Below are 16,501 nucleotides of genomic sequence, written 5' to 3'. Positions count from 1 at the left end.
GTCCCAAGTCATTGCTGAGCGTTTGAGTTATCTAGGTTAGACTCATTTTTAATTTTTTAATGTTTGAAATATTTCTTTAACACTAATCTAGAATCCAACATTTTGATCTATGTGTACTTTCATAATGCAGCAATTATACATAAATATTTCTGAAAAAGTCGTAAAGTTGCATTGATAAAGCATCCAAAATGGCCTTCCGCAGTTTAATGAAGAATGAATTTCTATAAGGGCCAACAATATTATTTTGTTGTTGTTCCAAATTTATTTTTCTCCTTCTATAATTTTTTGTTAGAGTAACAATGTAATAATAATGAAAAGTGGTGAACATTTGACCTCAAGTAGATTGTATCTAAAAAAAATTATTTATGTTGTTGCGGTGTACATTTTTTAATGACGTTAACTTATTTATAACTAATATTGATTATCAAAAACTTTCACATAAATTTTTTTACACAGATAGTTATTCTAATCATAAAATTATCAGATTCTATATTTTTCATGTATAAAAAAAAGAAAAAAAAGTGATGTTTATTCGCTCAATTTTAAAAAGACAATTATATCATCAAACATATAATATAATAAATTATGTAAAAGATAAAAATAATTAGATATCAAGATATTTTTAATCGTTAATTATATATTTACAATTCTTAAAATATATGATAATGTCAAATCATTTAATTTCTATAAAAATGTTCTAAAAACCTACAAAAATTTACTCTTTTATTTCTTTTAACAATCGATTATTGGAAAGGTTAGTTCACAATAAATTACCTAGTTAAAGATAATTTTATATTCAAAATTTGAGAACAAGATCTTCAAATTAATCGAGAGCACTAAAACGTGTCCAAATGAAATACCGATAAAAATGTTATTGATCTATTTCAATATTATACCATAATCATATACCTTATTCTTTCGCATCTCAATTTTATTAACTCACTGAGTAGAGATCAATTTAGAATTTAATCTTATTCAAGTTCAAAATTGATATATTTAGATGCAAATTTAAAGCTCGAAAAATGCAAAAATGGTATCAAGTAAAAAACAGCTAGAAATTCAAAATCAGAGAGAAGAAGAAGATGATTCCAGATTCCGAAAAATTTCATTGATAAGAAAATTGAGTCAATTACATCAAAGATTCACCATTTTTAACCTCCAAATCCATAAAGAGTTCTTCCTTGTCTCTTCAAAGCATAAACAACATCCATAGCAGTAACAGTTTTTCTCCGAGCATGTTCAGTGTAAGTAACAGAATCACGAATCACATTCTCCAAAAAGATCTTCAAAACACCTCTTGTTTCTTCATAGATCAACCCACTGATTCTCTTCACTCCACCTCTTCTCGCTAACCTCCGAATTGCCGGCTTAGTGATTCCCTGAATGTTGTCACGGAGAACTTTCCGGTGACGTTTTGCTCCGCCCTTTCCTAAACCCTTGCCTCCCTTTCCACGGCCAGACATTTTTTTTTTTGAAGAATGGATTGATTTGAGAAGTGATGGTGAAGAGAAAATGGAGGGGCGGGAGTTTATATAAAGGAGATTTTGGAGGGATTTTTTTGAATTTTTGGGTGGAAATTTTTGGCGGTTTACTGATTTTTTGAAATTCTGAATGGACGGTTCAAGATTGCGATCCGGGTGAGTTGTTTTCGTTCATATAGCAATCGACGGACATGTGTTAATTGTGTATTCTTAAGTGGATTGATAATGTGGATTTAGAGCCTTCGTGATAGAAGAGTGCTACATTGCTGACATTCTCGAAAAGGCAGAACTTGTGCCTCCTACACTTTGTTTTGCAGGGAAGGGACTGTTCCAATTTCAGCATTCTTCTAAAAACAACATTTTCATGACATTCAACATCACCTATGAGTATGGCCTAATACGACTCATTGGCATTTTCTAGATCCAAGAAAACCAAATTGAGCAATTTTATATACTTCAGTTGAAAACGACTAACCAAATGAACTTATAATTTACTCAAAACAACCTTCACTTTCTCTCAAACAGCAAGACTGAACATAATAGTAATACTAATACTACACTGCAGAAAACACTATGAAGCCACCACAAGGGACAACGTCGGTGTGATTCTTCTAGGCATAGCAAAGCATTTTGGAGACATTTCAATCCATTCTGCAAAACCCATCTACGTCATTGCAATCTCTAGGTATACATGGAAATGCTTAAACTTGTGTATCTACACATCAGAAATGGATTTAACATCCAGAAAAACAGTCCCACACCAAACATCAGTGAAGTTTTTGATAACACACCAAAAACAACCATTTATACTAACAAATAGGTTCCCATATATAATTTCTAACAAGCTCTTCAAAATGAAATGCAACAACATACCTAATATAATTCCACAAGTTAAGTTTCAAGAACACAAACCTTACACCTACCTTTGGAGGTAGAGTTCAGCTAATTATAGCAAATAACAAAACACAAACAAATTCAAACACTTATAGAACAAATGAAAGATGAAGTATTTCATATAGGTGATATCTGAAACACCAATGAACGAAAATGTAAAACAGAATTATTTTTTATCCAAATATCAATGAGATCTATTTCATTTAACACAAATTCATCAATTACAATGATCTCACAATCTTCATCTAAATAAAACTATAACCAAAACACCAGCTAGATTTCATTTCCCAACAACAACAATGAAAAAAAAAAGCAAAAATATAGTAAATTAACCACCAAACCCGTAAAGAGTTCTTCCTTGTCTCTTCAAAGCATAAACAACATCCATAGCAGTAACGGTCTTTCTCCTAGCATGTTCAGTGTAAGTCACCGAATCACGAATCACATTCTCCAAAAAGATCTTCAAAACACCTCTTGTTTCTTCATAGATCAATCCACTGATTCTCTTCACTCCACCTCTTCTTGCCAACCTCCTTATCGCCGGCTTCGTGATTCCCTGAATGTTATCACGGAGAACTTTCCGATGACGCTTTGCTCCTCCCTTTCCCAAACCCTTGCCTCCCTTTCCACGGCCAGACATTTTTCAGAGATCAAATTGAATTGAGAAGAGATTGAATTGATTTGTGATGTAAATCAAAGGGATTAAGGTTAGGGTTTTATAGAGATTTTTATTTTCGAATTTGGGGATTTTTTTTGGTTTTGGCGGTAGAATTTGAATTTTGTTTTCGATTTTTGGAGCGAATTTTTTGTTTTTAATATGAGCCGCTCGATGAAATGTGTATCTAACGGTGGATCGATATGTATAGATAGAAGCACGCGGATCAGTGACGTGGAGTACTTTTATTTATTTAGTGTAATTAATTACTTACTATAGATTAGTTCTCTTTGAAGCCAATTAATATTTAAATGTTTTCAATCTAAAGATATTACAAGTCAACCCTAGTTGTAATGACAATGTTTGTTTGAATATTTCCTGATTATTAACTTGATTATTATGAGGTATAGATATTTGATGTTTGAACTTTATTTATCGGTTATAAATAAAAGTATGTAAAAATTCTAGTTTAATAATTTTGTGTATTTAGAATAAGGATTGTATTTGTTAGTCAGTTTAATAAAAATAAATAGAAAAGTATGAACATGAAAAGGAAAAAAAAAAGGCAAGCATAAATAAGTAACGAAGTTATGACTATAACTAATAGACATCATTTAAATATATGTAAAAAATCTTTTGAATATTCGTATTTGAATTTTACTATGTGCATGACAATAACGATGATAATTATAAATATTCTAATATTATGTTTATATATGTAATATGTTTCTTATAAAATATTATTACATAATATTTAGTAGGACTATTATATAGAGCCACATGGATAATTTTACAAATAAAGTAACGCTGAAATGAATATTGATGTTATTATAGAGAAGAAAAATATAATAAGAAAATTTGTTTCTGGATAAAATCATGTTGTTATAATGAAATATTGTTATAACGAAGTTTGATTGTAAGAAAAAATTAGCACTTAAATAATTTGCATAAAGTATTATAGCAGTTAAGGCATGGTGTAATGGCCAGTTGATGGTCTGTGGTTTGGTGAAAATAAAGTGGTAAAAATAAACGTGAGAGGTAGATCATTTGATCATGTAGTAATTTTATATTGAGTTGTGTGAGATTCAGGAATAAATATGATTGTAATGTTTCTGGTAAAAATTCTAAGTTTAATAATGCACTAACGAATTAATAAATCATCGTTTTACCTGTAAAAAATAACCACAATTGAGAAAAATCATATTAACATCTAACACATAGAGTATTATATTGGTTTGAGAGTGATTTAATTTGAAATTGTATCAATAAATTAAGATTGAAATCAAAAGATGATTCAACAATATGTTTCTTATAAAATTGTAACATTCTTGTTCAAATATTTTATCATTAAATTATTGATGAACATAAGTCTACATATGTTGATTAAATTGTAGCTTATTTAATAGGTAATGAGTTCTTGACATCTCTATTTCATTTGAAAAGTGAATAACTGAAGATTAATAAGGATTTTACTTGAAGTGTTGAATTGATATTTGATTCACTAAAGGCTCTCAAATTCCACTTTGACATCAAATTAAAATTTAGCAACTTTAGAATTATTTAAAAAAAAAGATTCATGTGACAATAGAACAAAGACAATGTATATAATATATTTGTTTTATCTTTATTTTCGATTTAACTAATAAGAACAATTAATTGAAATCACTTGTTACAATCGTATTGTATGAGAATAAGTCATTAGAATCAATTGCTAAAACGATGGAGTAATAATGATCTCCATTTAATGTTTTTGAGAGTGAAAACTAGAGAGAATCAAATTACAAAAAATAAATAATAAAAGATCAAAATTGATCATTTCAAAAATACATAACAAATGAAGACTATCTTATGTCAAGGGCATTACCTATATAAAAAACATTAAAGCGTTGGATACATGACATTATCATAATCTAAATACTTATTATAAAAAAAAAATATACTAAATATTTATCGATTGTAAATAAAGGCAAATCAAATTCATTTATATAATCACAAAAGTAAATTTGACTAGAGTTACTATCAAAAGATAAATGTGTATCATCGCGAATTTGCGATAATATAATGGCTTAAAAAATACTAAAATCTAAACAAAAATAATTATTAAAGATACATATAATCGACTCACTAGTTTACCACTAAGGAATTGTTGATATTTTGTATCAAGTAACTTTCAACATAATTTAAAATCAATTTTTTTCTTTTACTCAATCATTCTGCTTTCTGTCCTTTATTATTACTACTATCTTTTAGTGTTTTTTTATTTTTCTATTTCTATAAAATAAAAATAAAAAACGTTATTTTCTTTCCAATTCTCCTTTGTTTATTTTCTTTTGAATTAAGTTATGAAATTATATTTATTATGTTATTGTTTTCTACAAACTCTTCTTATCAATAAGTTAAAAAAAACGTATCAACAAATAGTCTATATAAAATAAATACTTAATCAATTCCATTTCTTAACTAAAAACTTAACTAAATACTACACTTTAGATACATTTGACTTGGTTCAAAATTAAACTGAAATCGATAATTCGAATCGAAAGAAAGTTATTGGTTCATCGGTAATGGGTTATTGATTTAACAGTTTTGATTATTTTTTTATTATCGGTTTGAGGTTTTTCTTAACAGATTAACCGATAACTCGATAATAAATGAATGAATTATATTTATACCATTCGGTATATAAAGTCCTTGACTTAAAATTTAGTTTCATATATTTATTTCTGACAATCTCAAACTTTCTATTATTCTACAATGTGTCAGTGTTGTTTTTTAGAAAGATACAATCTATTAACTCATGTACATTCGTTATTATAACGATCAATAACCGATAAGTCAATATCTTAATAGTTATTAATGATTTAACATGTCTACAAATCGATAAACTTTAAAATCGAACTGAATAGATCGATATGTGACTCTAATTTGACTTATTAATGAATAATCATATATATATAAAATAAATAAAAAATCCTAGGCCTGCCTATGTGGCACCGCCACAAATATAAAATAGAACCCTAGGCCTGCCTACGTGATGCCACCACAAACAAGGATTCCTTTTTAAATTTATTTATTTCCAAAACTAGCCTTCACCTTTCATGAAATGTTGTGACTTTTATGAAGGGTTGCGACTTTTATGAAAAGTTGTGATTTTTATGAAGATTTGCGATTTTTACGAAAAGTTGTGACTTTTATGAAAGGTTGTTACCTTGTCGAAGGGTTGTAACTTTTCCGAAGAGTTGTGACATTTTCAATAAAGCACAATAAACATTTGTTGCCACTACCCTTTGTTGTTTATAAATAGAGGGATTTATTTCATTTTAAAACAACGAAAATTCTGAACTTCTTCTTCTGCACAAATAAATATTTGCGTACTTTGCTCATGTTGAGTGACTTACTACACCATTGTATTTGTATCAATACACTGGTGAATAAAATTATTCTATCCTGAGATGATCTATTTCTTTAAACCTCGAGTACTAGAGGTGAATAATTTTCTTAAAGGGACACTGTGTATTCAGTGGGCTAAATTTTTTCCTTTCTGTTTCATTCTATGTATGTTTTTTTTATAGTCATTAGTTTATGCTTATGTTATTAATATAGCACTTTAAGATTTCGGAGGAATGTTTTGCCTTAAGATAAAATGTTATTGATAATATAGAATATTTATCAAAAATACGGATATTACTGAATAATCATATGTAAGCTTAATAAAAAAGTTCAATCTTGTGCGAAGCACGGCTAATTTACTTAGTATTAGTAAAATAGTGAATCTAATTACCAATAGTTAAAAAGCTAGTTTGACATAGTTTTTTTTATAAAATATAAATAGTTAAACCAGCTTATAAATTTTAACAAATTACAGAAATAATAGTAGTAATATTTATTACTCCATTTTTTAAAAATAAATAAAAAAATATAGGAGTGTGAAGTCCATCCCTAATCTTAAAGCTTTGGCTCGTCTTCTTCCTTTCCACTTTTCTGCAATTTTTTTTTTTTCAGCTCACACCAAATTTCTTCATTATTTACATCTTATTGAATCCAAATTTAAGAACCCCAGAAGCACAAAATCCATTTTTTTTCACACACAGTTAGTCAAATTCAAGAAAAAAAATGGCATGTAGAGTTCAACATTCAATTCAGAGCAGTTTTTGGTTCTTATCTTCAGCCCCTTTACGAAATTCGTTGAACCCAAGAAGGATTTTTTTCAAGAATCGAATTAGTTTTGGCAAAGAATTGTTTTTTTCATCTTCTTCAAGAACTGCCCTTTACTGCACTTGCAGCAGCAGCAGTAGTAGTGGTGGTGATAAAGATGGTTTTTTGGCAAATGGGGTTGGGGGTGATGATTCTTTTGTACTCACAACTCCACTTTATTATGTTAATGCTCCTCCTCATATGGGGAGTGCTTATACTACCATTGCTGCTGATGCTATTGCTCGTTTTCAGGTTATACCCCTTTTAAGATTTGTAATTGTTGTTTTTAAAGATTTGATCTTTTTGTTTGAATTCTGGATTATCATATTGTAATTGTTGGTTTCAATGATTTGAGTTTTATGTTTGAATTCTCGATTATGGTATTGTTTTGTTGTAGTTACTGGTTAGAATGATTTGTCATGTTGTTTATGGACTGTTTTTTCCTTGAGCTGAGTGTCTATAGGAAGCAGCCTCTTTACCTCCAAGGCAGGGGTAAGGTTTGCGTACACTCTACCCTCCTTAGGATTTGTGATATTACACTGAGTATGTTGTTGTTGTAATTTTATGGAGTCTATGTTGTATGCAGAGAGAAGTGCGTGATTTAAGAGAATGTTTAGTTTTACTAATCCTATAACTCGCATTAAAGACAGAACTTTTAGTAGAATTAGACTGAAATGTGACCGAATGGAGAGAAGAAACATGTATAGTATTCACTATTCACATAGTTGTCCCCGACTGAGTTGAGATTGAGGTGTAGTTGATTGATTATCTAATTTGACGGAGTGAAGTTATCTTCAGACTACCTCTTTAGTGTAGTGATTATACCACCGCTGCTGCTGACGCCATTGCTCGTTTTCAAGTTACACTCTTTAAGATTGCAAGTGTTGGTCTCAAAGATTTGACCTTTATGTTTGGCCTGGACACCACGGTTATGAAAGAAAAAGAAAATAAAAAAAGATTTGACCTTTGTGTTTAAATCTTATGGAGAATTTGGAGTTCTCAGTATAATTTTATGGAGGTCCATTTAGTTTGGTTATAGACTTGTATGTTAGTGCAGGGAGAAGTGTGAAATTTTAAAGAATCTCTAGTCTTACAAATTCTCTACTTCGCATTAAAGACATAATTTTTAATAGTATTAGAATGAAATCGGCCCAAAAGGAGACGAATGTATATGGAGGATTCATATAGTTATCCCTGACTAGGGTGAGATTGAGATGTAGCTGATTGATTATCTAATTTGACGGAGTGAAGTTATCTTCACACTACCTCTTTAGTGTAGTGATTACACCACCATTGTTGCTGACACCGTTACCTGTTCTCACATTACACTCTTTTAAGATTGTAATTGTTTGTTTCAAAGATTTGAACTTTGTGTTTAAATCATAGGGAGGATTTTAAATTCTCAGTATAATTTTATGGAGGACTTTTAGTTTGGTTATAGACTTGTTTGTTTGTGCCGGGAGAAGTGTGAGATTTTAGAGAATCCCAAGTTTTATAAATCCTCTAATTTGCATTTAAGACAGATTGATTAGTAGTATTAGAATGAAATGGGCCAGAATATAGAGGAACGGATATAGAGGATTCATCTAGCTGACCCCAACTAAGTTGAATTGAGGCGTAGTTGATTGATTTTCTAAATTTCCAGTCTGAAGTATCTTCATATTACCTCTTTAGTGCATCTTAAATTCATTTGTTCCTACTATGATTCAGTACATTTGCTGGTCTTCCTTTGCATTACAAGGTTATAGCCTCTTTTATGGTGATGTCTTATCATAATATTTAGGGGGCGGATGTCATAGTTGACCTAAGCCATCTCTATTCATGTTTTTGGTTATCTATTCGAATATGAATTCAGGAGTCTTGGAACTCTTTCATATACTTAGTTTGTTAGGCATAGATGGTAATCAGAGCCTCCTTTTTCACTTAGCAATGAACTTCCTTGTGGTTGTGATGAAAAGATGCCTCCTCCACGTATAGACTGCCACAGAATATGATTTTAGCTTTTTTAAGTAGAAGGGAGGACATAATTAAAATAAAATAATGTCAGATTCCTCAAAGTATACTCTGGTGTGCAATTTTAATAGGCTGATGTTTGTAGAGTTCCTTTTCTTGCAGAGGCTACTTGAGAAGAAAGTTATATTCATCACTGGCACAGATGAACATGGAGAGAAGATTGCTACTGCAGCTGCAGCTAATGGTTCTAGCCCAAATGAACACTGTGACGTTGTATCACAAGCTTATAAATCTCTCTGGAAAGATGTATATTCTTCAACTAGTGCTAATTCATTTGTTTTTACTCTCAAGTACAGCATCTGGAATGTTCTGTTTTGATTGGGTGTGGAGGGTTCAAAATTAAGAGTTTAGTTCATGTAAGGGGAGCTCTCATCAATTGAGCTAACGTCATACCTTTTTATTTCTTTAATTGTTACTGCAGTTAGACATAAGTTATGACAAGTTTATCAGAACAACTGATCCAAAGCATGAAGCTGTTGTGAAGGAATTTTACTCTCGGGTTCTTGCAAATGGTGACATATACAGGGCTGATTATGAGGGACTTTATTGTGTCAACTGTGAGGAGTACAAGGTGAGACCTCAATTTTATTTTTCCAAAGAAATCTTGTGCGTACCCTTCATATGACATTCTTGTCCCCATAGTCTATTACCCCTCCATTTCAATTCGATTTTCTGGTTTCGATTTATCATGAAGTTTAAGAAAATAAAGGAAACTTGTGAATCTTGTAGTCTTAAACTAAAGATATGTGGAATGTACCAAAATGTCCTTTAATGTTGTGGTCTTAAACATGCCATGTGGAAAGTTGAAATTAAAGAGTTGCCAAAAAAAGGAAAGAGACATTTCTTTGAAACAAACTAAAAAGGAAAGTAAAACAAACAAATTGAAACGGAGGGAGTATACAAGATCATACAATTTTACTACTATCTTTTTTCATGCCTCAGTAGTCAGTAGTCACTCTAGGCATGAGTCGTTCAAGTGATTGGTTCTTCCATAAAAAAATTCATTCATGGTGGAAGATGTTGACCTAGTTACACAGTTTCTAATGACTTCCTTGTGACTTGAGCCCGTAAACTGCATAAATCTACATTCCCATGTTCTTTTCAGAATTCATGCACAAAAGACTGGCGCTGTGGCAGATGTTGTCTAAAAAGCATATTGATGTTGTTTGGAGTAGTCAGTTGCGAAAAAAAAAAGATTGATATATAATAGAAACCACTTTCCATCTTTTACTTTTCTAGCAATTTCGTGGTGATTGATTGCAACATTGCCTCTTATTTAATTCATAGATTGTACAATTTGTAATCACATTTTCTCGCACTGGCTTAGTGCAAGTTTATCATCTACAAACTATTCCATTACATATAAGAAAAAGATTGATGTATAATAGGTAAAATAAAGGATGCATGAGATTATACGAATGTTCTATAGCTCAAAGAATTCGAATTATGCAATATCCAACTAAATCCATGTTTCTTTGGCATTTATGCATGGCTAAATCTAGTTTGTTTATTATTGGGCAGTCCATTTGTAACATTGGAAGAGTTGCAGGACGAGAAGGATTTGCTGGATGATAACTGTTGTCCTACACACTTAAAGCCATGTGTGAAAAGAAAAGAAGATAATTACTTCTTTGCCTTGTCAAAGTATCAACAACAATTGGAAGAAGTTTTAAAGCAAAACCCTGGTTTCGTGGAGCCTTCTTATCGTCTAAATGAGGTAGGCAGATTGGAATATCTATTTGGGTTTTTATTTTAAACTCTGCACCTTAATGGTTCGTAATATCACCTGAAAAAGGCTAGAAAAGATACAGAGATGAGATTGACTTTGGTGAAATATGTAAACAATATCTTTGTTTGGAAAACATCTCATTCCTGGAATTTGCTCACTTCTCATAACGCATAGTAAATAATTTGAACACTTCCTGGATTTTCCAAAGCATCAATTTAACCGGAGGTGAAAATTCACATTTTCTGTTGATATGACATTAGTTCAGTCAAACTAGGTTCACTAGAGATGAATTATATTATTCTATAAACCAAAAGATATTTGTCCAGAAAAAAATTTCATTTCCGCACTGCACTATTGTCATTTGCTCTATATGATACTGTTTCCTGAAATACTATTCCTATTGCTGTCTCAGTTTACACGTCATCATTCTTGCATAATTCACATTACATGTTTGCTTCGTTTGAAAACATTATGAAATAAAACTGATATAGACTATTTAAAGGTTCAAGGTTGGATTAAAAATGGCCTGAAAGATTTCTCCATTTCCCGAGCATCAGTAGATTGGGGTATTGCTGTTCCTAATGATTCGAAGCAGACTATATATGTCTGGTTTGATGCTTTATTGGGGTAAGTCATCTATCTCTTTTGCGCCTGGTGCAAATATAGATATTTTGACCTTTTGATATTCTGTCTTCGTTTGGATTCTGTTCATTATGTTATTCAATAGTGTTGGCATCTTTTCCCTTTCTGAAAGTGCCTGTATAGTTCTTTATAAATAAAACGTCTGTGTAGTCTTTTTTTTCATAATTTTTTTTTTACATGGTGGTTGTTATTTTCCCATATATTCAGGGGTTCATCTCGAGTAAACTTGGAAAATTTCACTGCCTGTACTTCAAAATAGATTCAACTTAGCTAGTTGCATGTTACATAATGTTGCCTAGGGCTTTAAGTTCTTTTCTGAATCTGGTCGACCCACATGCTGCATGCAAAGGGTTCTTAAATTCCAAAGCACCCCTAGTCAACATTTCAGTAATTGAACTGTTGTTATGAACATAGTAGCAAGTGACTCTCATCGTTATGTACCCTGAATATGATGTTCCATTCATCCGTTGTCGTGTCTTAATCTCCCTTATCATTTTCTTCTCCTTTTGCTCTTTTTTGGGTCAAACAGTTATGTATCTGCACTTCTGGAGGATAGCGAGCTAGCCAGTTTAGATACTGCAATTTCTTCTGGATGGCCTGCCTCGCTCCACTTAATTGGCAAGGTATGCGATGCTTTTAGTCACATTTAAATTCAGATAAGCTAGTGCTTGTTTGGGGTGGGGGGGAGGTTGTTGTGGATCTTGTTTGGACAGTCTTAGTTCCATGAACTTCCTTGGTAGTTTCTTACAAAATCTAGTCGTCGTTGGCACTTGGCAGATAAGGAGATTGTTACTCATACAAAAAGGGTAAACTAAGCACGTAGTTAGACACATGAATTACGTTCTTATGTCATTCAAGTTTCAAGTCCAAGCGTAAGTATTAAGTGGCACTGGAGTTGTGCTATTCTTGTTGGTGTATGTCAATTAGTATCTTCTTGATCTTTGATTATAGATTTTGTTCCTCAGTTAACCTTGAAGAAACTCAGATGTTTGATATTAATATCTTTTATATACGTTCAAAGTTCTCATTTTAGATGCTTCTTTGGATACACCTAAAAGCATCTTGTTATCATAACTAAGCAACGTTGGAAAGCTAAAGCTCTTTTATGTTTAAATGAAATAAAATATGAAAGTTTATATAGTTCATGTACTTCCGTTGCTAGAGAACTTTCTCAAAATCCTCTTATTGATGAAGACGTTCCTTTTTATTAAGCTAAATTTCATCTAATCGATGTGTCTCCTTGACGATTTTGTTCTCCTTAACAATTTGACAGGATATATTGCGATTTCACGCTGTTTATTGGCCAGCGATGTTAATGTCAGCAGGAATTGGCCTCCCTAAGATGGTATTTGGTCATGGATTCTTGACCAAGGTATTTACGTTACAGTTGGAACTTTTACTCTATATTTTTTTTGACCTTGGAAGATCTGGCTCTTCGACATTGTCTGAGTTGTAGTTTGTTATCACCTATTCCATCTCCTTACCAACCACCCCTCCAAGAAAAAGGAAAGGAAAAAAAAAAAAAAAAGACAGTTGATGAAGTTCTTATATGTTCCAGGAGTTTCTTACTACTATACCAATATTACATTTGCTGACGTTGCTCTAATTCTTCGTTCATATGAAGCTTTGTAGAAGCATGCATTAAACGTTTCTATGATTGATAAAAATCTGTTCAAATACATCAGTCTTATTTGATCGAGATAATTTTGTATTTTTCTCTCTGGACTGCGTTAACATTATTTCATACATATACTGTTTTAAGCTATATAACTTCGATAAAAACATATAGGCAAGCATGTAGTTATACTAATTCATCGTATAGTTCTGTTTTATATTTGATGCAGCTGTTCTTTTATTTTTGAAATTTTAGGATGGAATGAAGATGGGTAAGTCACTGGGAAATACACTCGAGCCAACAGCCTTGGTTCAGAGGTTTGGACCTGATGCAGTCAGGTACTTTTTCCTCAGGGAGGTAGAATTTGGTAATGACGGAGACTACTCAGAGGAACGGTTCATCAGAATGATAAACGCAAATTTAGCTAATACAATTGGTACTTAATTTGTTTTAAATATGTTGCATTGTCATTTTGTTCTGATTAGCTTTTGGAACTTAGGCATGGATATTAAGTCTGACCTAAGGTTTATTATTAATGCAGGTAATCTTCTAAATCGCACACTTGGACTTTTGAAAAAGAACTGCCAATCAACTCTGGCGGTTGATTCAGATATTGCGGCAGAAGGAAACGAATTCAAGGCTGCAGTGGAGAAACTGGTAAACACATCTCTCTTTTCATGCATTGAGATGTACATAGAATGCAGTTTAACCGCGTAAGGCGCTTATAGGTTAATAAACGAAGCCCATGTATGCGTTTGATGATGTAATGTGTTGTCTGTATAGGTAGAGAAAGCATACGTGCACTATCAAAATTTGGAATTATCAGCAGCTTGCGAGACTGTGCTAGAGATTGGTAATGCTGGAAATTTATACATTGATGGACAAGCACCGTGGACTCTTTTCAAGCAAGGCGGCACAGCCTTTGAAACTGCAGCAAAGGTTTTTCTTCAAGATATTTCCTTAAATTTCGTGGGTATAGAACTCACTGAAGTTATCGTCATTGCATTCTAAGATGCTTTATTCTTCCCTTTGATTATTCATTAGGATCTCGTAATTGTATTAGAAGCAATGAGAATCATATCAATTGCGCTATCACCAATTACACCAGGCTTGAGCTTGAAAATATATTCCCAACTTGGCTACACCAAGGAACAATTCAACGCTGTTAGCTGGGTACATTCATCTTTCTTTTGCTATATCTTCGATGATTTTCTAGCAAAAAATTGTTATTTTCTTGTGAGTGATCGATTATCTTGTTTTCAGAGTGATACAAAATGGGGAGGGCTGAAAGCCGGTCAAGTAATGGCACAGGCAACGCCAATCTTTGCCAGAATAGAAGATGGAACTGAAGCTGAGACCAAAAGTGCAGCAACAAAGAAAGTTAAGAAGGAGAAGACACCTAAAAGTAAGAGTCCCGTTGAAGCTTAGAACTTTTTTTCATGCTAATCTTAAACATCATTTTTTTCTCCTCTGCGAACTGTAAAACATTGATTCTTACAACCAATAAGTATCTATCGATATTGCTTTGCATAGATTTTGTTTTAACCAACTGTATAAGTCATAACTTAGAGCTGGATTGTCCCTTGTAATGTCAAGAACTATCAGTTTTTCGATATACTCTTGCCATTTACCTGTTCCATCGATTAGTAGCTAGCAACTAGCAACGTTGCACGTTTCCTTAAGGGAAACGAGTCGTTTTCCTGCAAAACTAGACCAAATTTGGATGGATAACTTTCGTTGTAAGACAAGTTGACATTGAACCCTTATAACTTTTAAGGTTTTCACAGAAGGAAGGAGGCTATTAGTCTGTCATGTGATGGTGTTTAGCAAATACATAATGAGATTTGCTTGAACATGAGTTGATGAATTAATATATCTAGCTTAGTTTTCATATACACATATTTCCTTAAGCCGAGGATCTATCAGAAACAGTCTCTCTACCTATGTGCGGGTAAGGTCTACAGATACACTATATCCAGAGTCCACTTGTGAGATTACACTGAGTATGTTGTTGTACTTTTCATATGTATATGTAGAGAGAACCAGTCATTAAAAACAGCCTCCTGTACTACTTATGGAAAGACCAAACACGAGGTGTTCATCTGAACTCAACATTTTTTTACTTGGAATGTAAATATATAGAGAGAAACTTCTAACATTTCAACAAATATTACATTTTGAACTCATCTTGATGCTTACTTTGCATTATTTGCAAGTATTGTCTGTTTATTATCGATTAGGGGTGAGTCTTTCATATTTTAACAAGCATACAAGAACAAAAAAATAGCAATATTTTTCAACGAAGCAGCGTTAGATGATACCACGAATACAAAAAAATAATATTTTTGGATAATAAAAGATGGATGCTGGACATAGTTTATTCTCCATTCAGAAAGACAAAGCAACAAAAGAAAAACTTTGAGAAACAAAAGGGTATAAACCAAAGCCAAGATGCAAAAACATATATATTTGTGAACTCTCATTTTCCATCAATTCCCAACCATGGATGCTTGTTTTTCTCACTTCTTTCTTGAAATCCCGAGCCTATCGCGAAAATCTTCCTCCATGAGAGGAAGACCATCGCGCAACTTGACCTTTGGTTCCCACCCTAGCAACTCTTTTGCCTTTGTGATATCGGGTTTTCTCTGTCGAGGATCATCTGGTGTGTTCTCCACGGTGATAATTTTCACTTCCGGATTGATGAGCTACAAGATAACACCCAATTTATGTATCTAACTCTTCAAAGTTTTAATAGCCTCGATCATAAAAGTACTCGTCTAGATTACCACTTTATCTCTCCTGAAGTAATCCCACAAGTGAGATCTGAGGAGGATAGATTGTACACAGACCTTACCCCTACCTTGAGAGATAGAGAGGCTCTTTTCAATAGACCCTCGGGGCTCATCCCCAAGCACTTCACTAATTGGAAGAGAAAGGGTAAAATCTTAAACGTTTGCCAAAAAATAACTAATATAAGGGTTACCTCTTTCACATTCTCCGCGAGTTCAAGCATTGTGAATTCACCTGATGATACAGGATTGAATTAGTAATGAACGATGATGTATCAAAATTTTAACCTTTTTACGAGTTAAATAGAGAGGAATTGGAAGCGAACTAACCTGGATTTCCAATGTTAATTGGTCCAGTATTTTCTCCATCCATAAGTCTCATAAGGCCATTAACCTACTCATCAAGAAAGGAAGGTAAGTCTCAAAGGATAAAAGAACGTTATGGGTGATTTCTTTCCATCTGCTAAGCGTTGCACAACCTTAGATTGT

General features: G+C 32.4%; 4 protein-coding genes across 6 annotated transcripts in view; 1 reads left to right on the top strand and 3 right to left on the bottom strand.

Moving 5' to 3' along the window:
- Nucleotides 1-1,129: 1,129 nt before the first annotated feature.
- On the bottom strand, nt 1,130-1,463 carry LOC125819661 (histone H4). The gene has a single exon (XM_049499126.1). The coding sequence runs from the start codon at nt 1,461-1,463 to the stop codon at nt 1,152-1,154; it is 312 nt and encodes a 103-aa protein (XP_049355083.1). The 3' UTR covers nt 1,130-1,151.
- Nucleotides 1,464-2,541: 1,078 nt separating this feature from the next.
- Nucleotides 2,542-3,057, bottom strand: LOC125819660 (histone H4). Its single transcript, XM_049499124.1, has one exon. It carries the CDS (start codon nt 3,013-3,015, stop codon nt 2,704-2,706), a length of 312 nt encoding a protein of 103 aa, XP_049355081.1. The 5' UTR covers nt 3,016-3,057; the 3' UTR covers nt 2,542-2,703.
- Nucleotides 3,058-6,980: 3,923 nt separating this feature from the next.
- LOC125819626 (methionine--tRNA ligase, chloroplastic/mitochondrial) lies at nt 6,981-14,768 on the top strand. Its single transcript, XM_049499085.1, has 12 exons — nt 6,981-7,476; nt 9,340-9,483; nt 9,659-9,808; nt 10,787-10,954; nt 11,469-11,593; nt 12,138-12,231; nt 12,882-12,980; nt 13,479-13,659; nt 13,765-13,880; nt 14,007-14,162; nt 14,268-14,396; nt 14,487-14,768. The coding sequence occupies exons 1-12, from the start codon at nt 7,144-7,146 to the stop codon at nt 14,649-14,651; spliced, it is 1,860 nt and encodes a 619-aa protein (XP_049355042.1). The 5' UTR covers nt 6,981-7,143; the 3' UTR covers nt 14,652-14,768.
- A 787-nt stretch (nt 14,769-15,555) lies between these two features.
- The window catches only part of LOC125819642 (UDP-glucuronic acid decarboxylase 6-like), a 131,488-nt gene continuing 130,542 nt past the window's right edge, over nt 15,556-16,501 (bottom strand). For all 3 annotated transcript variants that reach the window (XM_049499104.1, XM_049499106.1, XM_049499105.1), the window contains exons 11-13: nt 16,343-16,406; nt 16,207-16,247; nt 15,556-15,928 (exon numbers count right to left, since the gene is read on the bottom strand). In XM_049499104.1, coding sequence (XP_049355061.1) covers nt 15,743-15,928; nt 16,207-16,247; nt 16,343-16,406 — 291 coding nt within the window. In that variant the 3' untranslated portion in view covers nt 15,556-15,742. The remainder of the gene's footprint in view (nt 15,929-16,206; nt 16,248-16,342; nt 16,407-16,501) is intronic.

The sequence above is a fragment of the Solanum verrucosum genome, unplaced genomic scaffold (genome assembly GCF_900185275.1).
Source record: "Solanum verrucosum unplaced genomic scaffold, falcon-dt-bn FXZP01000255.1, whole genome shotgun sequence".
Taxonomy (NCBI): Eukaryota; Viridiplantae; Streptophyta; class Magnoliopsida; order Solanales; family Solanaceae; genus Solanum; species Solanum verrucosum.
Note: the sequence above shows the minus strand (reverse complement) of the source record. Positions and strands in the feature narration are given on the sequence as shown.

Bases quoted from the DNA above. Each gene is read 5' to 3' on its own strand.
- LOC125819661 (XM_049499126.1), bottom strand. From the start codon at position 1,463: ATGTCTGGCCGTGGAAAGGGAGGCAAGGGTTTAGGAAAGGGCGGAGCA.
- LOC125819660 (XM_049499124.1), bottom strand. From the start codon at position 3,015: ATGTCTGGCCGTGGAAAGGGAGGCAAGGGTTTGGGAAAGGGAGGAGCA.
- LOC125819626 (XM_049499085.1), top strand. From the start codon at position 7,144: ATGGCATGTAGAGTTCAACATTCAATTCAGAGCAGTTTTTGGTTCTTA. The intron at 9,484-9,658 runs GTATATTCTTCA...TTGTTACTGCAG, and splicing joins ATAAATCTCTCTGGAAAGAT to TTAGACATAAGTTATGACAA. The intron at 11,594-12,137 runs GTAAGTCATCTA...TGGGTCAAACAG, and splicing joins TGGTTTGATGCTTTATTGGG to TTATGTATCTGCACTTCTGG.